Source organism: Rana temporaria, chromosome 8, assembly GCF_905171775.1.
Source record: "Rana temporaria chromosome 8, aRanTem1.1, whole genome shotgun sequence".
NCBI lineage: Eukaryota > Metazoa > Chordata > Amphibia > Anura > Ranidae > Rana > Rana temporaria.
Window position 1 is genome coordinate 18,212,192 of NC_053496.1, and position 22,895 is coordinate 18,235,086.

The 22,895-nt window shown below is 44.5% G+C and overlaps 1 protein-coding gene across 2 annotated transcripts in view; it reads right to left on the reverse strand.

Moving 5' to 3' along the window:
• INPP5A (inositol polyphosphate-5-phosphatase A) overlaps window positions 1–22,895 on the reverse strand; it is a 599,826-nt gene that overhangs the window by 277,675 nt on the left and 299,256 nt on the right. For both annotated transcript variants that reach the window (XM_040361359.1, XM_040361360.1), the window contains exon 6: window positions 17,335–17,438. In XM_040361359.1, the coding sequence (XP_040217293.1) occupies window positions 17,335–17,438 (104 nt within the window). The remainder of the gene's footprint in view (window positions 1–17,334; window positions 17,439–22,895) is intronic.

The window sequence follows — 22,895 nt, forward strand, 5'->3', positions numbered from 1 at the left end:
GCACTCTAACGCACGCGGCGATACCTCACATATGTGGTTTAAACGGCGTTTACATATGTCGGCGGGACTTGCGTGTGCATTTGCTTCTGCGCGCGAGCTACTGGGGACAGGGGCGTTAAAAAATATATTTTTTATTTCTTTTATTTTTTTTACATATTTATTTATTTTTTTACACTTTTTTTTTTTATTTTATTTTTTTTATTATCACTTTTATTCCTATTACAAGGAATGTAAACATCCCTTGTAATAGGAATGTGTGTGACAGGTCCTCTTTATGGAGAGATGCGGGGTCAATAAGACCCCACATCTCTCCTCCAGGCTGGAAAGCATGAAATCGGTGAAAAAAAATTCACCGATCTCATGATTACGGGCGTGACGTCATCACATTGCGCCCGGGTCCTCCGACGGTCATAGAGATGACTGGTGACCATCTGGTCACCAGTCATCTCTATGCTTCCTGCCAGCGCCGGACGATTTGTTCTCCGGGCCCCCGATGGCACGGGAGAGCCTGGAGAAGCACCGGATGGCGGCGGGAGGGGGGGATGTCCCCCCCGCCGCCTGTAAGAACGATCTAGCAGCGGAATCGCCACTATGATCGTTCTTACGTTGTGCAGAATCGCCGGCAGAAGAGAAGGATATCTGAATGATGCCTCTAGCTGCAGGCATCATTCAGATATCCCCCCACAAAGCCCAGGACGTCATATGACGTCCACCCGGATCGGTAGAGGTACTTTGTGGACGTCATTTTACAATGGGCTGGTATTGATGTGGTTAAGACCCGGATCATTATGCAGGTAAAGGACCTTGCCCCTTTTTGCGATTCGGCAATGCGTCGCTTTAACTGACAATTGCGCAGTCGTGCCACGTGGCTCCCAAACAAAATTGGTGTCCTTTTTTCCCCACAAATAGAGCTTTCTTTTGGTGGTATTTGATCACTTTTTGCTATAATAAATATCCCCCAAAAATATATAAAAAAAAACTTTTTTCCTCATTTTAGGCCGATACGTATTCTACATATTTATCGATTGGTTTGCGCAAAATGTATAGCGTTTACAAAATAGGGGATAGTTTTATGGCATTTTTATTAATATTTTTTTTTACTACTAATGGTGGCGATCAGTGATTTTTTTCGTGACTGCGACATTACGGCGGACGCATCGGACACTTTTGACACATTTTTGGGACCATTGTCATTTTCACAGTGAAAAGTGCTATAAAAATGCACCGATTACTGTGAAAATAACAATGGCAGTGAAGATGTTAACCACTAAGGGGCACTGTAGGGGTTAAGTGTGACCTAATGTGTGTTTCTTACTGTAGGGGGGCAGGGTGGGGCTGGACATGCGACGTCAGTGATCGTCGTTCCCCATTTCAAAGAACAGACGATCACTGACATTCCTACAGAGAACGGGGAAGGTTTGTTTACTCCCCTCTCCCCGTTCTTCAGCTCCTGTGACCCGATCGCAGGACACCCACAGCGACCAGGTCTGCGGGTTTCGCGGTCACAGAGCTTCTGACCGGGTCACGAGCGCGCCAGCGCGCTCGCGACCCACAGCTGGGCTCTTAAAGAGGCCATATATACGTCCATATGCCCAGCCGTGCCATTCTGTCGACGTATATAGTCGTGCGGCGGTCCTTGAGTGGTTAATAAAAATGCCATAAAACTATCACCTATTTTGTAGACGCTTTAACTTTTGCGCAAATCCAGCGCTTATTGCGATTTTTTTTACCAAAAATCATTTCTTATAAAAATTTTGGGCATATATATTATAGGAAAAAGTAAAAAATATAATTTTTTTTCAAAATTGTCGCTCTATTTTTGTTGATAGCGCAAAAAATAAAAAAACACAGAGCTGATCAAATACCACCAAAATAAATCTCTATTTGTGGGGGGGGGGGGGGGGGGGGAGTCCATTTGGTTTGGGAGCCACGCCGCACGACCGTGCAATTGTCAGTTAAAGCAACGCAGTGCCGAATCGCAAAAAATGGCCTGGTCTTTGGCCAGCCACATGGTCTGGGGCTTTAGTGCTTAAAGGATTGGTTCACCGTTCTCAAAAATCTGCCTAGACAGATAAGCGACAGCTGTGCAGCTTTGACCAAAATTGAATATTCTGTTACTGTTCACGCCCCACAATTAAAGCCCCCCCACACCCCCCAAATGCAGTAGCACTGAGCTCAGTGTAGGAGCACTGACTCATGTGATAAAAATGAATAGAAAAAGCCAAGTCCTTCTTAGCAACATTCCAAAAAAACGGTCTGGGAGTTTTTTCCAGTCAGGCTTTCTGAGGTATGTACAATAAATGGCCTACACCAGGAGTAGGCAACCTCAGCACTCCAGCTGTGGTGAAACTACAAATCCCATCATGCCTCTGCCTCTAGGGGTCATCCCTGTGATTGTCAGGGTCTTGCAATGTCTCATGGGACTTGTAGTTTCATCACAGCTGGAGGGCCGAGGTTGCCTACACCTACAGCAAGTGCATTATTCATTATTCAAATCTGCACAGTTTGTTTTTGTCTGCAGATGCCCTTTATCTGCATAGGGGTTATTTTTTTATATTTTTTTGGTAAAGGTGAACCAACCCTTAAAAATCTTTTAAAGGGCCCTTTCACAATGCTTCATTGAAAAAAATAAAATAAAATCATGTTAAAACCGCCCAAAAAATTCAACCACAATGCGCTTTTAATACATTTTCCCATATATTTAAATAGGGAGAAGTGTTTTTGGTGCACCGAAGATGTAGAAAGCAGAACTTTTCAAAATACGCCGCAGCACATTGGTGTAAAGAGTTCCATAGGATTTGTATTGCGTTTTTCTTGTGTTTTTAGCATTAGTGTAAAAACGGCCAAAGGCGATTTGTGGTCACCTCTTAATACTCTCCCTCTCCTGCCAAATTGTTTGTTTTTAGAAATATATGTCACAAGTTTAAATACAGTAATGTGTGTTTATGGGCTCAGAAAATTATTTTAGAGAAGTTACCTCAGAAACATGTCAAATGGGAGACACTTATCTTTCTATACTGTGCAGTCCGTTACCTCAGACACAATTTCCAACATGGTGGGAATTCTCAGGAGTGAAGTTATTATGCTACATACCTTCAATATGCTGCTATAAAGGGGAGCTCTAAAGGACTAAAATTACCTCAGACACCACCAATGTGACTCCACCCTCTGACACACACACACAAACCTCCTATGTAACTCCACCGCCCCCTCACAAACAGAACCGTTCAATGTGACAACCCCCACCTCCACAAGGTGTGTGCGTGTGAAAATCAATGTGTTCATGTTACTTCAATGCAAGACTTGTAAGATAGGGTGACCAGACATCAAAAGTTTCAGGGGACAGTCCCCTGATTGAGGACACTGTCTCCGGACCAAGTCTGTCCCTGGTTTTGTCCCCAGATTGGATTTAATAGGGGGCAGGGGCAATTTCAAAGACAATCAGTGCAGAATTTAAATTAAAAAAATAGAATTACACACCCCCGCTCCGCCGTGCCTACTAGCATAGGGGGGTTGTATTTTTCCCCCATTATCTGTGCCCCTTTCTGATGGTCATGTGCTGGTCGGAGCGGAGGGAATATTTCTTCCGTTTCGGGCGCATGCCCATTCAGCTTTGCTCGCATTTTCTTCTGCCTTGGCTCAAATCCTGGCCAACCACCCGCCTATCTCCTTGCCTTCCCTGGCGGAGTATATATGTGTGTGTATATATATATATATATATATATATATATATATATATATATATATATATATATATATATATATATATATATATATATATTTAACACACACACAGTGGAACCTCGGAGGCTTAGTTGGTAAGGTTGCCCCAGCGCAAAGAGGACCTGTGGTGACTGTGTAAAAGTATTGAGAGTTAAAGGGCCCTGGGACCTATCTGGTAATAGGCGGCAGTTACTATGAGAGCCGTATACAAGGCTGGAGGTGACCGGTTAGGGCAGGGGTGTCAAACTGGCAGCCCTCCAGCTGTTCCGAAACTACAAGTCCCATCATGCCTCTGCCTGTGAGAGTCATGCTTGTAACTGTTAGCCTTTCAATGCCTCATGGGACTTGTACGTTTTTGCAACAGCTGGAGGGCCGCCAGTTTGACACCCCTGGGTTAGGGTATACCAGCAGCGAAGGGGTAATCTGAACAGAGACCGCTTGTTGTAGGTAAGACCACAAGCGTGTCCCAGGGCCAGGTGTGTATCACTGTATATTATGTAAATATATATATTAGGGATGCACCGATATATCAGTGGCCGATACATATCGGCCGAAAACAGCTGTTTTGGCGACATGCCGAAACAGCATAAAAATTGACGATATGGGCATCGGGTGCCCGTAAAAATGATGGCCGCTGGGCTGTCACGGCTCCGTCTTCTGCCTCTGCCTATGGCGAGTGTCACTGCCAAAGTGTCCCTCCTGAGTTTTTCTGACTCGATCGGCTATTCAAAAATGGCGCCGGGTGGCGCCATTATGTATCTGTGCATGCGCCGCCCAGCCGAGCGGATACGAGCTTTCCCGAGCCCGGCCGGCTTCGGGCTCGGGAAAGCTTGTATTCGCTCGGCGCATGCACAGATACGTAATGGCGCCACCCGGCGCCATTTTTGAATAGCCGATCGAGTCAGGAGGACTCAGGAGGGACACTTTGGCAGTGACACTCGCCATAGGCAGAGGCAGAGGACGGAGCCGTGACAGGCAGCACAGCCCAGAGTCCAGCACTGCTTCAAGGTAATAAAGAAGATGGTGGCAGAAGGTGATGGTGGCACTGTGGCAGGAGGTTGTGGGGCAGGAGGTGAAGGTGGCACTGTGGCAGGAGGTTGTGGGGCAGGAAGTGATGGTGGCACTGTGGCAGGAGGTTGTGGGGCAGGAGGTGATGGTGGCACTGTGGCAGGAGGTTGAGGGGCAGGAGGTGATGGTGGCACTGTGGCAGGAGGTTGAGGGGCAGGAGGTGATGGTGGCACTGTGGCAGGAGATGTGGGACAGGAGGTGATGGTGGCACTGTGGCAGGAGGTTGTGGGGCAGGAGGTGATGGTGGCACTGTGGCAGGGGGTTGAGGGGCAGGAGGTGGGGGTGGTGTTTTACCATACAATTATAAAAAATAAAAAAAATAAGTCATTTTCAGTTTCGGCCTGACTTTTTATTTTGGTTTCGTTTCGGTTCTGAAATTTCCATTTCGGTGCACCTCTAATATATATATATATACACACACACACACACACACATATACGCAATGGATATACAAAGTCTACACACCCCTGTTAAAATGTCAGGTTTCTGTGATGTGTAAAAATGAGTGAAAGATAAATAATTTCATAACTTTTTCTACCTTTAATGTGACCTATAAACTGTACAACTCAGTTGAAAAACAAACTGAAATCTTTAAGGGGGGGGGGGGGGGGGGGGAGTAAAAAATAAATAGATAAAGTGGTTGTATAAGTGTGCACACCATCTTATAACTGGGCATGTAGCCGTTTTCAGAATTAACCAGTTAAGGACTGGCTCCTGTACATATACGTTGTCAGAATGGCACGAGAGGCAAATCGACGTATATTTCAGTTATACGTCAGTTTGAATTTGCCGCAGCGCGCCTGCCACAAGCTCTGTGCCCGCGGGGCCTGCGGACTCGATGTCCGGCGGTGTCCCGCGATTGGGTCACCAAGCTGAAGAACGGGGAGATGCCAGTGTTAACACAGCATCTCCCCATTCTGCCTAGTAACATAACACTACTCGTCTGCTCCCTCTCATTGGTCCTGGCCAGTTTCCTCCGGTTTCTATGGAGTTGAAGTATTTCTGTTTTTGCTCCATTGAGTTTGAGGTGACTCTCCATCATCCAGATGTCTGAGTGAGGCATTGTTCCAATGCAGGGTAGTGTTTTTTTTTTTGTCGCCGATACGAAAATAAAGTTGCGTGTCATCCGTGTAGGAGTGATAGAGAAGGTCGGGATTACTAATAATTTTTAGGAGTGGGCGGAGGTAAATATTGAATAGCACGGGCGATTAGGGAGATCCCTGAGGGACTCCGCAAGACACACTGCGTGATTCAGATGTGAAAAGTCCTAGTTTCACTCTATGGGATCGATTTTCCTTGTGTGGGCAAATACAGCCCTCAGACAGGCCAATACATATGTACGGCCACGTGAACAAAGCCTTACTGCATATAAAACACAGGTTTGAAAATGCTCTTGTGAATGGGGCCTCAAACTTCTGTGTCGATCTCTATACTAGGCTACTGATCACCAGGTTGCATTTTTTTCTGTAGCAGTTAAAGTGTAAATGAATGACGGCGAATAAACATCCTGCCCAATCAACACATCCAGGCCAACGCAGAATTAACTGCTTAACATACTCCTGGATCAATAAGGTGCAACTTGTTTGTTCATCTCCTACACCGGCCATGAAAGACAGCTAAGTATAGCACTAGGGACTGGGATATGGATTAAACATATTCCCAATACCCAAAATGCACTACTCAAGGTAAGGATATTTTTATCCCTACCGCCTTACAAATGTGGAGTCTCGCTGGGCTTTAATAATATGATGCCTGTAGGCAGCAGACGGATTGTGAACAGAGGCAGTTTCATCTGCTAAAAGACGGCATAAATCACGGCGAAGAAAGGAGAGGCTGCGGTAAGGTTATCGCCACATAGCCTTCTCCATGAAAGGTTTGCATTAAAGCATTAGTGAAATTAATTCATCTTTCATAAGAGCTTGGAGCAGCATCCGTGATCTATGATAACAACTGATTTCTCACTATGGCTAAGGAAAACATATATTTTTATATGACTCAACCCTGATAGACTACACAAATCTGCTTTTTTTAAGATGAGCTAACATTATCTCAAGTGCTGATCCCAAAGGCCTATTTCCTGGCTCATGTCTTGCCAAGCGGCCTCATAAATTCACATAGAGAGTTTTGTTCATTTTCCATGCTGTGGCTTGTAATTATTTTGAATAACATTATATCTCAATCAAAGTAATTACTCTAAGATAATCCCCGGGCGGCAGCCATAAAAAAAAAAAAGGGAAGAAAGATTGCTTGATGGCGAGCAAAGAATGTTTTGCATATATTTTAAATCTGCTACAACTCACTAGCTGTTTATGACAGCAGGGAGAGAACAATCGGGACTGTTCAACAGTTGCTCGTTAACGGAGAGAGGCCATTATCATATATGCAGAGAGTGTGAATGTCCTCACAAAGGCACAATGGCAGCCATTAACTTTCAATTATGAAACGTGTTCGTCTCAATAAACAGCAGCAGTAAATCAAAGGTAGACCAGATAGTGACACTGTACCAAGCTGGAGATTAAACCTGTGTAAAAAAACAAGTCGAAGACAAAGAAGGATAACCTTTACTGCCAATATACTGAACTGTAAGCCTCATGTTCATAATATGGTATAGCATAATTTTGTGCCTCTGCACAGTACAGAGAACATCTCCACCAAAAATATGCAAATGATGGATGACAACGAGTTTTAAAGGAGTTGTAAAGGAAAAAATGTTTTTGCTGAAATGACTGTTTACAGGGTATAGAGACATAATAGTTAACCGATTCCTTTTAAAAATGATTAAAAATAGATACAAATCAATCATATAATGTACCTGCAGTTTCTAGTTTCGTTTTTGCATGTTGTATGTTGTTTCCTGCTTCTGTGATGTACAGAGCCACAGAGCCAATACAGGGCAGTGATGGTTAGGAAAACTAAACTGATTGGTGCTGAGGGGTTTTAGACACACAGTAATCACACCTCCTTGATTAGTGACCACAGAGAGAACGCTCCCAGGACTGTGGTTATCAGGAAACCGACAACCAGGAAGTGTGGAGATCGGAGAAGAATTACAGCAACTTGAGAGCAAAAACGAACAATGAGGACATGAAAACAGCACTGCATTGAGGTAAAGGAAGCTATTAAGATAAATAAAAAAAAATCCTTTACAAACCCTTTAATATTAAGGAAATTGACCTGTTAAGGTTGCTAGAAGGAAATCTTTTTTTTTTTTTTTAGGATTAAAAAAACACTCCAAATTCAGTAATGAGGGGCAGAGCCTCTTGGGAGGACTGTGTATTGGGCAGGAAGAGAACATGTCACCCGCATAAAGCGGGCTTCTCTTCCTGGCCTCTACAAAACCCAATCACTCCAGTGCTTTGGTGGCGCAAACATGCCAATGGTTAAATAGCGACCACAAAAGAAGGGTTGACAAAGGGCATCCTTGCCTCGTTCTGCGCTGTAGCTAAAAAGAGGAGAAACAAAAAAGATCATTTGCATGAACCAAAGCTCTGGATTTTAGCATATTATAGATGGACTCAAAAAACAGAAGTTCTTACTAAAGCCACATTTTTCAAGAACTGTTGATGCAATATCAACTGGAAGAGGAGAAAAGGGTTGATATAAATCAAGTGTCATAGGGTCTTGTATCTGTTTTATGGACCATCACTATTGTGGCATTATACATAGAGTCAGGAAGATAATTTTACTCAGATGCCTTAAAAATCGGAATAAAATAACAGCAGAAGAGTAGGGCCTCGCAAACATGCTTTTGAGTCCCATATTACATTTCTAGAGGCCGAGCCATTTTTTACCTCATGAAAAAAAAGCAAAGGCCAGACATAATTCGAGAAGAAGACTGAAAAAGTAGCAACCAAGATGGGTTAAAGTGCCAGCTCCTCCAAATACTGATCCGGGTAGGAACCATAGCAGTTACCAATAATGAATGATCTGAAAGCCCTGCTTGGTTCTATAGTAACATAAGAGACATATGGCAACATTTCAGCAGTACCCAATACCAAATCAATACGGGTCAAAGAGTTGTGAGATTTGGAATGGCATGTAAATTGGATATCATCTGAATGCAGATAGCCCAACTTTGGCTTAGAGCCACCCCCAGTGGCGGCCCGTCCATAGGGGGCGCCTGGGCGCCGCCCCCCACCCCCCCAAGGCTGCAAAAAAAAAATGAAAAAAAAAAAAAAGAAAAAAAAAAAAAAAAAAAGGTCCCTTTAAATTTTTTTTTTTTTTAAGTTCTTTAAGTTTACTCTGCTAGGGCGCTGGTCACTGTGAACGATGGGAGCGTTCATGTCACTGCAATCCCGTGATTGCAGGCGAGACACTACATTTGCAGGGTTTTGTGTTGATTCGAGGCGCAGAGCTAATAGCCCCAGCACTCTCATTGGTCAGACTTCTGCCTGTCTGTGTGTCTGACCATTAGCAATCACTGTAGGACTTGGGAGGTGCTTCCCCCCCAGCAGCCGTCTTACTTTCACTTTCTGTTCTAGTGAAGTCAGGAAGACTGTAGCTGGAGGGACTACTTATTTTTTCCTTTCTGCTCCTATGTGGATGTACACTGGCTGCATTTGAAGTACTAGGCTCACACTGCAGCCTGCCTCCTTCCTCCATCCATCTCCATGTGACAGCCAGCAGTGCACACTGAAAACAGAGAAGGTACCGTACACGGAGGATCAGGACTGGGGGGAGGGGGGGAAGTAAATGTTTCACTGACTCCTGATAACAGCTCACTGCACACTAGGCTCAGCCTTATATATTGCAGGAGATAACGTTCTTCCCCTGTGACACCTTACCAGTGGCGTCTCCAGCTTTCATATTTAGGGGGGGCACATGGGGGGACAGGGAAAAAAGTAGGGGGCCAACTATAAAATGCAATTTATATATATATATATATATATATATATATATATATATATATATATATATATATAAAATCTCCTGGGGCCCTTTACTACGATCCCACAACGGGCCCTTTTACATGTTCTGTCGTGAGCTCCCTTCCTACTATACTGGGGCCTCCCAGGGTGGCAGAAAACAAGAGATATATGTCACCAGCACACCAAGAAAATATAAGGGTCCAAAGCAGTGGGAGAACTTTCAGGGTTGCAAAGGTTGTCTTGCCACCGGGCCCTGGTGTTCTGCCACAGTGGGGTTCCCCAGCTGTCCTGTCCCTGCTATTGACAGCGCTGGTCTGGCATCTGTCTCCTTGGCAGCGGCGGCAGTCTATTAGGACCTAGTGCTGGTGACATTATGGGTGCATGCAGGGGAAGGCTGGCACTATTGGTTATAGAGAGCCCAGCCCCCAGCTGGTCACCTAGCAGCAGTAATGCTGTATAACCTTCTCTGTTGACATGCTGATTGGGATGTGATCCAGGTGATGCTCCCAGTCAGATCAGCTCAACTGTCTACAACCAATAGAGATGGGCTCGGGTGTGTTTGAAATCCCACATGCCCGATCCCGCCAGGAAGCCAACACTCCACAGTGCTAATCACAGGCAGTGAGACATTTCCTGATCTGTGCAGCTGCGGACCGTGAAATGTCTCACTGCCTGTGATTGGCGCTGTGCAGTGTGGGCTTCCTGGCAGGCTCTGGCATGTGAAATTTTGAACCTGCCCAGCCCATCTCTAACAACAAATTGTGCTGGCCCTCCTGTACATCAGCCCCATAAAGTAACCAGCTCTGGCTTCCAATGTGCTGCCGCCGCTGCTGTGGAGACAGAGACCAGCGCTGTGAATAGCCAGGACAGGACAGTAACTCTGGTTGTTCCAGCACTGGTCCACACTGGGACGATTCCCCCATCCACCTATAATGTGTAGATGGGGAAATTGGATCATTTCTTTTTTTTTTATTCAACCTAATAGTTGAATGAAAAAAAGTGATCAATGTATGGGCTGCCTAAGAGCTAAGACCAGCCATAGACAGTTTAAATCTCAGCTGGTTCAGCAGGAACGGGCTGAGATTTGAACCATTAATGAGCAGATTCTCTTATGATTATCACCAGTGGTTGCTGTATAGAATACAATTGCTGGGCAGGAGGGATATTCCCGTCAGCACTGTTTGTGTTGATGGGGGAATCATGCAAGTTTCTTTCCTGCAATCTGTGGATGTAGGAAAAAAATTTGCATTGTATAATACCTGCCTAACTGAAAGTGAAAGTGTAACAGAATGGCCCGTGACACTCAGAGACTTTTGAAGGATGGGGTTTACTCCTGTGCCAGCGTCACTATGCCCTTTTGGGCATAGGGTGACTGAGAAATGATAATTATAAATTACATGAGATGGGACATTACTGATAATTCATGTATTGCAGGATATCTTGAAATATTACAAGTTGTTAAAGTCTGACTCCGACAGGTCAATAGAGTGTTTTCATTCAATGGGGGGACACATGCTTTTGAGGTGTTAATTGAGTCTGCTCCTAGACATTCCTTTGTGTGATGCTAATACTGTTTTGTGTCCATTGTGCTAATTAGGTCTGCTCCTAAGACCTGTTCATTGTGTATGCTAATGACACTGTTAAGATGTGGAATGTGACTTGTCAAGCTGTAGTAATTAACCCCTCTAAATGCGGAGCCAGACCGTCTGGGTAATGAGTAGTAATTAACTCATCGGAATGTCATTATCTAAAAGAATGTGTATGAAGCCCCCCATTGTGTGATGTGTGGGTGGAGTGTGTCTTTGTCCCTGTGATTAACTGTAACATGCTTGTACTGTATATAACAAAGCTAAGTTACCATTAAAGGATTCATTCATTCATTTTGGAGCCAGTACCAGAGCTTGTTTTGTCTCGTTTATTCTGGGAAATGAAATGGGTCGTGTCTGATGTCTGTCGGACTGTCGGATAACCTGTCGTGGGGCGATGGATTGGAATATCGTAAACGGTGGTGACCGTTACAGAAAGTAAATTGTGAATGTCTTGAAAGAACAGGAGAGGGGGAGGGAGACAAATGGGGGAGAGAAGGGATAGAGATAATGCAGTTCAGTGATTACAGTGTACTGCAGTCTGCAGTGCACACACATACCCACGGTCCAGGCTAGAATCTCAGGCATCATTCACACACATGCTGCTGATTTTCATATTTCCTGAACACACATCCCCTCTCTTCAGATACAGCACACCGAGATAGTGTGGGCGGGACTAAAAGGAGAAGGAGAGGAGCTTTATTCCTCCCTGCTCGTATGTGAGGAGAGTGGGGGGGAGGTGGCTAGACTCGCTGGGCTGTAAAAGAGTGTCATAGACTGACACTTGGCTCAGCTTGCAGTCACCACTCTCGGAATTTACAGGCTGGTTCTCCTGTCCTAAGATGGGGAGAAATCAGTCTGTTTTTTCAGTAACTGAGATGAAGGCTTGGGCTCCCCTCCCCCACAGTGCTCATGGAGTCCTTTCTGCAACTCGCTCTTCTCCGTGCCAATGAGGATGCAGGGGAAGGAGCAGATCGGGCGGCTGTGGTGTGAATGCTCACGTTATGCAGTGTCAGCGAGCAGAGAGAGGGGGAGGAATGCCCCGCAGAGCTGACTGGGGACGCGCTCCCTCTCAGAAGAGACTGTTACGCCAGCGGCGGCCCGAAAAAAAAAAAAAAAAAAAGCAAAAAAAAAAAAAAAAAAATTTTTTTTTTTTGGGGGGCACATGGTGGGGCACAGCATAATGTTGGGGGGGTCAGGGCCCCCTCTGGCCCCCCCCTAGAGACGCCTCTGCACCTTACCCTCAGACTGCTGCTATCTCACTGTTTATTGAACTTGAGGACATAGGTTAACTCTTTACTTACCTGCATTTGTTCTGTTGGTTTCTCTGATTACCTACTGGAGGTAGGGTATGAGCCCAGGTTCAGACTACTGCGATCTAAGACATGGCATGTGATTTGCACCCGCACTGCGGTGCGAATCGCATGCGATGTCAGTGAGATGTGAGTTCAGCCATACAGTTGTTTGGCTGAACTCGCATTAGATTCGCAGGGAAAAAAAGTGCAGGGACTTATTTCCCCCCCACACTGAAATTGGATCGCATGGGTGTTCTCACCTATGCGATGCGATTTCTGTGTGAGTTCACAGTTCACACTGCGATCTGTGAACCGATCTGGGGGTGCCATTTACATTGTAATGACACCCGCAGCTGTTCGCAGAGGGCAGTGTGAACTGCCAGCAGGAGAGATGCGGGAACCAACGCTGAAATCGCACTGGTTCCCGCATTACAATCAGTGTGAACCCAGGCTAAAGGAGAAGAAAGATCATCTCATAAAACCAGGGCTGGTGCTCCATGCTTCTAGATTAGAAGCATCCACTATTTTAGAATTCAACTGTTTGTTAAACCTGGGTGTATTACAAGGATGAGGATGATGATGACGGGTGTATTATACAATGATGATGATGATGGGTGTATAATATGGGGATGACGATGATGGGTGTATTATACAATGAGGAGTATGATGATGATAATGATGGGTGTATAATATGGGGATGACGATGATGGGTGTATTATACAATGATGAGGAGTATGATGATGATGATAATGATGGGTGTATAATATGGGGATGATGGGTGTATTATACAATGATGAGGAGTATGATGATGATGATAATGATGGGTGTATAATATGGGGATGACGATGATGTGTGTATTATACAATGATGAGGAGTATGATGATGATGATGGGTGTATAATATGGGGATGACGATGACGGGTGTATTATACAATGATGAGGAGTATGATGATGATGATGACGATGATGGGTGTATTATACAATGACTGGAGCCTCAGGGTGTCAGACAGTGTCAGTGAGTGTGCCACATCATGTCTCGTTGGCTGCTTTGCAATACATGATTTTGGGGATTTCTGCCATGCCATGTGCTGACTATGTTACACTACATAATAGTCACAAATTGTGAGTACATCTGTCCTGTAATGTATACAGCTATATACACCCATCTGTATATAGAGACCATCCTCCATCATCACTGACTGCAGATATACATCATTATTATTGTATTTATTTTATTTCAGGTACTTCTATAGCGCCGTCAATTTACGCAGCGCTTTACATATACATTGTACAGTCACATTAGTCACTACCCTCAAGGAGCTTACAACCTAAGGTCCCTAACACACATTCATACACATACTGGGGTCAATTTAGACAGGATCCAATTAACCTCCCAGCATGTCCTGTTACTGTATACATAGCTGTATACAGGACATATGATGTATATCTGCAGTCAGTGATTATGTCGGAAGGTCTCTATATACAGGAAGGAAGGTTGGTGTATATAGCTAGCTGTATACAGGACAGATGATGTATACCTTCATACCCTGATCTGTGAGGCTGAGCTGTATACTCTGTCCTGTGATGCTAGCGCTGTATACTCTGTCCTGTGATGCTAGAGCTGTATACTCTGCCCTGTGATGCTAGAGCTGTATACTCTGTCCTGTGATGCTAGAGCTGTATACTATGTCCTGTGATGCTAGGGCTGTATACACTGTCCTGTGATGCTAGGGCTGTATACTCCTGATACTATGGGTGGAATACAGGGGATGGTGTGGGTGGAGTATGTAAGGGGTGGGGCTTATGGGAAGTGGGAGGGGTCAAAAATGAAGGGCGGAGTCTTGCGCCCCCCCATCCTAAAACTTCACCAGCCGCCACTGGCCACCCCCCTACTATCCAGCAGTGGAAAAGGACAGTGAACATTACTCTCCCATACAAAAAAAGTTCTATACTAACATGCCCAGGCAAGTTTAATAAAATATGTGACAGATGGGTGAAGGACTCCTCCACATGTGTGGAATAGAAGGTGCTCCCTCCTGCACTAGGCCTTGACAATATTTTTCGCCCCAGATTTCCCACCCTCTCTCGGGCAATAAGACGCACCTACAGTATTACAATGTAAGATGCCGACTCTGTTCTCAGCCACGCTGAAGTGATGAGTCCCCAAGCACAATTACTACCCAAACCTGGTGTGAATCTAAAATGTAATGGTTATAAGCAAACAACAATGACTGAGATTGTTTCAACTGTAAATATGACATGCAGGGCCCCTGATAGGCCAGTACAGCCAGCCCTGTTGTACCGGGCCCGCCCCCATCAGCTACACAGTGGGGCCCGGGCATTATTAACCACTTCCATACAGGGCACTTACGTACCTTCCCGCCCAAGCCAATTTTCAGCTTTCAGCACTGTCGCACTTTGAATGGCAATTGCGCGGTCATGCTACACTGTACCCAAACAAAATTGGCGTCCTTTTTTCCCCACAAATAGAGCTTTCTTTTGGTGGTATTTGATCACCTCTGCAATTTTTTTTTGTTGTTGCCCTTCCCTGGTGGTCCAGGGTGGGCTTCCCTGGTGGTCCAGTGTGGCGATCCGAGGGCGGGCTGCGCTGATAAACAATCAGCGCGAACCCCCCCGTCAGGAGAGCCGCCGATCGTCTCTCCTCTACTCGCGTCTGTCAGACGCGAGTGCGGAAGAGCCGTCAACGGCTCTTCCTGTTTACATCGTGATCAGCCGTGGTTGGACACGGCTGATCACGTGGTAAAGAGTCTCTGTGAGAGACTCTTTACTGAGATCGGTGTTGCGGGGTGTCAGTCCGACACCCCAGGGTCGCGCAGCAGCTCAGAATCCTGAGGACGTCATATGACGTCCAGTCAGGATTCTACAACCACAATTTGTCATTGGCGGGCGGCAAGTGGTTAAAATGCTTTACTGCATTTAAAAAAAAATGTTTTCTAAACTCTTCCCCGCCTCCACTTGCTTACAGAGTGGTTATATAAATTTCCTGGACCCCATCGGGTCAACACAGGGGCCCAGGAGGGGAGCACAGCGGAGGGACTATTTCTTTGTTTTCGGGCACATGTACATCATGCCGCCCCACTATTATAATAGTCCCGGCAGGCGGAGTGATACAGCGATTTTCCTTTCGGCTCCTGGCTGCTTCTCTCATGAGATATGATAGAGTTGAGCGGCTGACAAGGAAGAGCAGGAGGTGATCGTGGCTGCACTTGGACACAGTGAGTGGGCAATAGAGAAATAATACTCACTGTGTCCTATTATATGTATCTTACAGCACAGCAGGTTACAATCATCACGCAGGTGAGGCAGAACAGCAGGGTCTCTGTCATGGCTCTGTGTCACATGGCTGTTGGGTGCTATATATATATATATATATATATATATATATATATATATATATACATACATATACATATACATATACATATATATATATATATATATATATATATATATATATATATATATATATATATGTAACCTCCGGTTTGCTATTGTGCTCAATAAACTTTATTTTTGATAAAAAAAAAAAAATTGGATATCATCTGGATGAATATGACGCCATATGTCTTGCGGTCCTATTCCCCCAAATTTTCCAAAGGGGTCAAGGAGTCCAAGGGGACTGAATGTAGTGGAAAACGGTCCCCAAAATAGTCCATAGTGTTATATAAGTTTCTTGCAGTGTTAGAAGGTTTAACACCTGTAAACACGTAGGAGCTTGCAGTCGGTGGTGGATTTTACTTTGACATTAACAGTTTGCTAACAGATTACTCTTGCTGCTTAGAATTGCACTTTATAGTGGTTATAAAGGCAGAAGTTTTTTTTGGTCACTTAAAGCGGTGCTCCACCCTTAAGTGGGGAGTCCCGCTGATCGGAACCCTCCCCCCTCCGGTGTCACATTTGACACCTTTTAAGGGGGAGGGGGGTGCAGATACCTGTCTAAAGACAGGTATTTGCACCCACTTCCGGGCCACAGTCTGCAGGCAGGCAGGACATCACCTCCCGTCCTCCCCCCCCCCGTTGTGCTCTGGGAACACTCGGCTCCCAGAGCACAGCGGGAGCCAGTCAGCAGGCGCAGCGCAACTCGTGCATGCGCCGTAGGGAACCAGGCAGTGAAGCCGGAGCGCTTCACTTCCTGCTTCCCTCACCGAGGATGGCGGGGTGGCAGTAGACTGTCGAGCGATCGCTCGTCCTCTGCTGCGGACGGCGCTGGACTCCAGGACAGGCAAGTGTGCCGATATTAAAAGTCAGCAGCTGCAGTATTTGTAGCTGCTGACTTTTAATATTTTTTTTTTCAGCGGACATCCTCTTTAATGCATTCTATGCACTTTGAAAAAAAAAATATCTGTGTCCAGAAGCCCCACTAATACTTACGTGAGCCCCATCTAGATCCAGCGATGTTGCAGCAGTGTCTCAGCTGTCCAGGACTCCTTTCCTCATTGGCTAAGAAAGCCATTGACTCCCGCTGCTGTCAATCAAAATCAGTCGGCCAATAATAGAAAAGGGGCATGTAAATGGACACACAGAGCTGTGGCTTGGCTCGGGTGCCCCCATAGCAAGACATTATGGGGGAGAGGCCAGTAGCACAGAAGAGACCCCAGAAGAGGAGGATCTGGGCTGCTCTGTGCAAAACCATGTCACAGAGCAGGCATGGCATTATTTTTTATTTTTTTTTAGTTAAAAATAACAAACACCACGAGACTTTGCAATCACTTTAAATAACAAATTTAGAACAATGTTATGGTGTAAAGAACAGCTGGTATTATTTCACACATACCTCTGGGAAGAACTCTTGTGGAAATTTTTCTTTCTCCAGCATTGGCGTGCTTTCTAATGTGTCTGAATAGATCTCTTTCCCTGTAACTTTTCTGTACTTTTTTGCTAAAAAGGGGGGAAAAAAAACAATACACAATCATATCTTACCTTTTTAAGAGGAGCAAAACATTTTTCAGAAATTGTGCAAGCTCAGTTAAATTTGGTGAAATCTTCATGGCCCAAATCCCAGCAATACTTGCAAAGGGGAAGGGTACTCACTAGTAATAATGATGGTGATCAAGGTTTATTTTTTTCTCAATTTATTTGAAGCTTTTCATTAAGGAGGTTCCAAGCGGTTCTGTGAAATAAGATAAACCTTAAAGGGGATGTAAAGGTACAATTTATTTTTCCTAAATAGCTTCCTTTACCTTAGTGCCGTCCTCCTTCACTTACCTCATCCTTCCATTTTGCTTTTAAATGTCCTTATTTCTTCTGAGAAATCCTCACTTCCTGTTCTTCTGTCTGTAACTCCACACAGTAATGCAAGGCTTTCTCCCTGGTGTGGAGTGTCGTGCTCGCCCCCTCCCTTGGACTACAGGAGAGTCAGGACGCCCACTAACACACAGCTCCTTTCTCCATCTGCAACGTAGAGAGCGTCCTGACTCTCCTGTAGTCCAAGGGAGAGGGCGAGCACGACACTCCACACCAGGGAGAAAGCCTTGCATTACTGTGTGGGGTTACAGACAGAAGAACAGGAAGTGAGGATTTCTCTTTAGAAATAAGGACTTTTAAAAGCAAAATGGAAGGATGAGGTAAGTGAAGGAGGACTGCACCAAGGTAAAGGAAGCTATTTAGGAAAAAAAATAAAAGAATTGTACCTTTAAAACCCCTTTAAATTTGGTGAAATCTTCATGGCCCAAATCCCAGCAATACTTGGGAAGGGTAATCGCTAGTAATTATGATGGTGACCAATGTTTATTTTTTTTCTCAATTTATTAGAAAAGCTTTTCATTAAGGCCCCTTTCACACTGGGGCGGGAGCCACAGTGGCGGTATAGTGCCGCTAAAAATAGCGGAGCTAAACCGTCGGATTTGCCGCGGGATTCGACCGCTAGCGGTGCGGTATTAACTCCCGCTAGCGGCCGATAAAGGGTTAATACCGCCCGCAATGCGCCTCTGCAGATTCCCATTGTTTTAAATGGGAAGGAGCGGTATACACGCCGCTCCTCTCACCGCTCCAAAGATGCTGCTGACAGGAGATTTTTTTGTCTCTCGACAGCGCATCGCCTCCGTGTGAAAGCCCTCGGACTTTCACATTGAGTATGCAGTGCAGGAGTTTTTCAGGTGGTATAGCAGCGCTATTTTTAGCGCTGTACCGCCTGAAAAACTCCTCAGTGTGATAGGGGCCTAAGAGGTTCCAAGCGGTTCTGTGAAATAAGATAAACCTTAAGACTCCTTTCACAATCTAGGCGTTTTTCAGGCGCTTTAGCACAAAAAAAAAGCGTCTGAAAAAAGCCTCATCTGCAATTCCAGTATGAAAGCCTGAGTGCTTTTACAAATTCATGCAAGCAGCTTCTTTGCAGCACTTTAGGAGTGGTGTATACACTGCGCCTAAAGCGCCCCTTCCCATTGAAATCAATGGGAAGCGCCTGCCAAACACCTCGGCAGCTGCGCTTTTAACCCTTTATTCGGCCGCTAGCGGGATTAAAGGCGACCCGGTAGTGCACACAAAACGCTGGTAAAGCGCTGCTAGTTTTAGCAGCGCTTCACCAGCGTTTTTTGGGCACAGGCAGTGTGAAACGGCTCTTAGAAAAAAAAATCAACCTTGTTACCAAGAAATACAATAAAACCTTAATGGCTTTTTAATATTGTTAAACAATGTTATTTTACTCAGCATTACAGATGATTGAGGCTTCTGGTACAGGTAGGAAAAAAAAAAGTGATTGATGTCAGTAAAACGTACGAATGTGATGTCTCAGAAATGTCACTCAAATATCTTATGAGTGGTGAGACCCGGTACCCTCAATTATAAGAACAGAGGTAATTTGGCTTTCCATGGCTAAGGAAAAAATACATTAATGAAACAGTATAAATGGAGCCAATTAGTTCATTTCACAGTTATTGCCATTCCATGACATTTCAAATTAATGTGATGTAAAGGGCCGATTAATGTGGTCTGGCCGGATCATTTACAATGGGACGTGTTAAAGAAACGAGCCAGTCATAAATATCGTAGGTGACTAATTTGGAAAACAACCAATTTTCTCTTTTTTTTTGGTGTAATCTTGAAGAAATGTCAGTGTGAGCTTTAGAAGTGACATTATTTCACTGAATTACCATTGAGAGCTTCAAATCACATCCATTTACTGTATATAAAATAAAATGGACTGCTTTTTTTTTTTCCTGGGACCAGCAAAAAAATTTAACTAAACAGAAGCTGCCCTTAGATGGGTGTCGAGGATTAAAAGGAAATCTGTAGTGGGAGAAATGGTGAAGATACTGGCGCTGACTCCAGAAAATGCAAGGTAGCAGGTTGATATGCTGATCAAGTGACTGCAATACTTGTTACAATCAGGGCTTTTTTTCAGGTGGAACTTGGTGGAACTCCGTTCCACCACCTCTGGCGCAGACCCTTTGGTGCCGGTGTATTGTCATATTCTGCTCCCTATCGCAGAATGCTGTGGAAGTCACGTGGCGGCCAACTGCACATGCGCAATGCGCTCCAACGGCAAATGCGATGCATTCCACGGATTTCTGACACTACCCTTCAGTGAACCCATCACAATTTGTCACGGAAGTGATGTATTACCATACACGGAGCGGGGGGAGAGAGAGACACACATTCAGAGCGAGAGAGAAATAGAGATATATAGATACTGAGATACATTCAGAGCGAGAGAGATGGTGTACATATATTTTATATAAGGGAAGTAATGCACATAGGGGAGGTAATCCCCTCCCTGAGCCCCGGTTCTCTCTCAGTATCTCTATATCTGTATACCTCTCTTGCTCTGAATGTATCTCAATATCTCTATATCTCTATTTCTCCCTCGCTTTGAATGTGTCTCTCTCCCCCGCTCCGTGTATGGTAATACGTCACTTCCGTGACAAATTGTGATGGGTTCACTTAAGGGTAGTGTCGTAAATCTTGTGGAACGCATCGCACTTGCGGTTGGAACGCATTGCGCATGCGCAGTTGTCCGCCGCGTGACTTCCGCAGCATTCTACGCTAGGCAGCAGAATGTGACAATACACCTGCTCAACACAGTCACTTGTAAACACAGTCACTTGTAAACACAGTCACTTGTAAACACAGTCACTTGTAAACACAGTCACTTGTAAACACAGTCACTTGTAAACACAGTCACTTGTAAACACAGTCACTTGTAAACACAGTCACTTGTAAACACAGTCACTTGTAAACACAGTCACTTGTAAACACAGTCACTTGTAAACACAGTCACTTGTAAACACAGTCACTTGTAAACACAGTCACTTGTAAACACAGTCACTTGTAAACACAACAAGTGACAGCTCTGCACTCTGTGTAACCCCCCTGAACTCTGCACTCTGTATGTAATGCAATCCTGGAATTTAATGCCCATTTAAGACCCTCCTACTGTTCGTGAAATTTGACTGACCACACCCACTATTTGATGTGATTTGGAGGGTGTGTGTAGGGGAGGGGTTTTGGGGGGTCGTGGTTGAGTTCCAGCAGCTATTATTTCAGAAAAAAAGCCCTGGTTACAATAATAGACTAGAACAAAGGTGTCAAAACACAAGGCCCGCGGGCCGAATCCAGCCCTCCAGGCCATTTTATGTGGCCCTTGCACCTCTCCTGCACCTGCAGGAGACCTCCAGCCCTCCTCTGGTCCTACTGCAGACCCTTACTTTATGCTTTCAAGCAATGCATCCAGCTTCTTCCCAGCAGCAGCATAAGAAAAGGGGGGTGCACTGTGATATAGAGGAGAGTGGGGGACTTGTCTTCTGATGGTGGCTCTTGACATATAATGTAAGGGGGAGGGGATGCACTGGACATCTAATCTTACAGATAAAACCGGCCCATTTGAGGGCAATCATAATGCTGATGCGGCCCACAATGAAATGGAGTTCGACACCCCTGGACTAGAACAATTATGCAGATAAGATATTAAGACTGTAGTACTGAAACAAGGCTGAGAAAGCCAGGCAATAGCACTTTCAAATAGTGATCGGCATCAGCACTCAACAGATTGATTTAAAACAGGAGTGCTCAACCTTTTTGAAGAGCGCAGGCCATTTAACCACTTCAGCCCCGAACCATTTGCCTGCCAAATGACCGGGCCACTTTTTGTAATTCAGCACTGCGTCGCTTTAACTGACAACTGCGCGGTCGTGCGACGTGGCTCCCAAACACAATTGACGTCCTTTTTTTCCCACAAGTAGAGTTTTCTTTTGGTGGTATTTGATTACCTCCGCTGTATTTTTTTTTTTTTCGTGCTATAAACAAAAATAGAGCGCCAATTTAGGAAAAAAAAGCAATATTTCTACTTTTTGCTTTAATAAATATCCCCAAAAAATCTATAAAAAAATATTTTTTTCCTCATTTTAGGCCGATATGTATTCTTCTACGTATTTTTAGTAAAAAAAAAAAAATCACAATAAGCGTTTTATTAATTGGTTTGCGCAAAAGTTATAGCGTCTACAAAATAGGGGATAGTTTATTATTTACCCACAAATAGAGCTTTATTTTGGTGGTATTTGATCACCTCTGCGGTTCACAGCTCAACAGCATTTAAAAAAAAAAAAAAAACAGAAAATGCAATAAAATCTTTCCCATAGCTTGTAGACACTAACTTTTGCGCAAACCAATCAATATATGCTTATTGCAATTTTGTTTTACCAAAAATATGTAGAAAAATATATATTGGCCTAAACTAATTAAGACATTTTTATTTTTTATTTGTTATTGTTTTATATGGGATAGTAATTATTTTTTGTTTATAGCGCAAAAAAATAAAAACCGCAGAGGTGATCAAATACCACCAAAAGAAAGACATTTATGGCCAAAAAAAGGATGCAAATTTCATTTGAGTACAGCTTGGAACAACCGCACAATTGTCAGTTAAAGCAAGAGAGTGCCAAATTGTAAAAAGTGCTCTGGTAAGGAAGGGGGTAAAATCTTCCAGGGGTGAAGTGGTTAAGAAATAATATATTTGCAACTGTTATTTATACATTTATCCTGCAAGTTGATGTAAACCAAACATCTTTACTCCAAGATAGAGGTCTTTTGGATACAATTACAGATCAACTGAAGAAGTTAATAGAGTCAGACGTCCTTAAAGCGGAGTTCCGTCGAAAAAAAAAAAAAAGTCAGCAGCTACAAATACTGCAGCTGCTGACTTTTAATATATGGACACTTACCTGTCCAGGGCGCCCACAATGTCGGCAGCCGAAGCCGATCTGCCTGTCGGCTCTCGGGTGCTGCTGCCGCCATCTTCGGTAAGGGAATCAGGAAGTGAAGCCTTGTGGCTTCACTTCCTGGTTCCCTACTGCGCATGCGCGAGTCGCACTGCGCAAACCCACAGGTCCCTGCTGTCTTCTG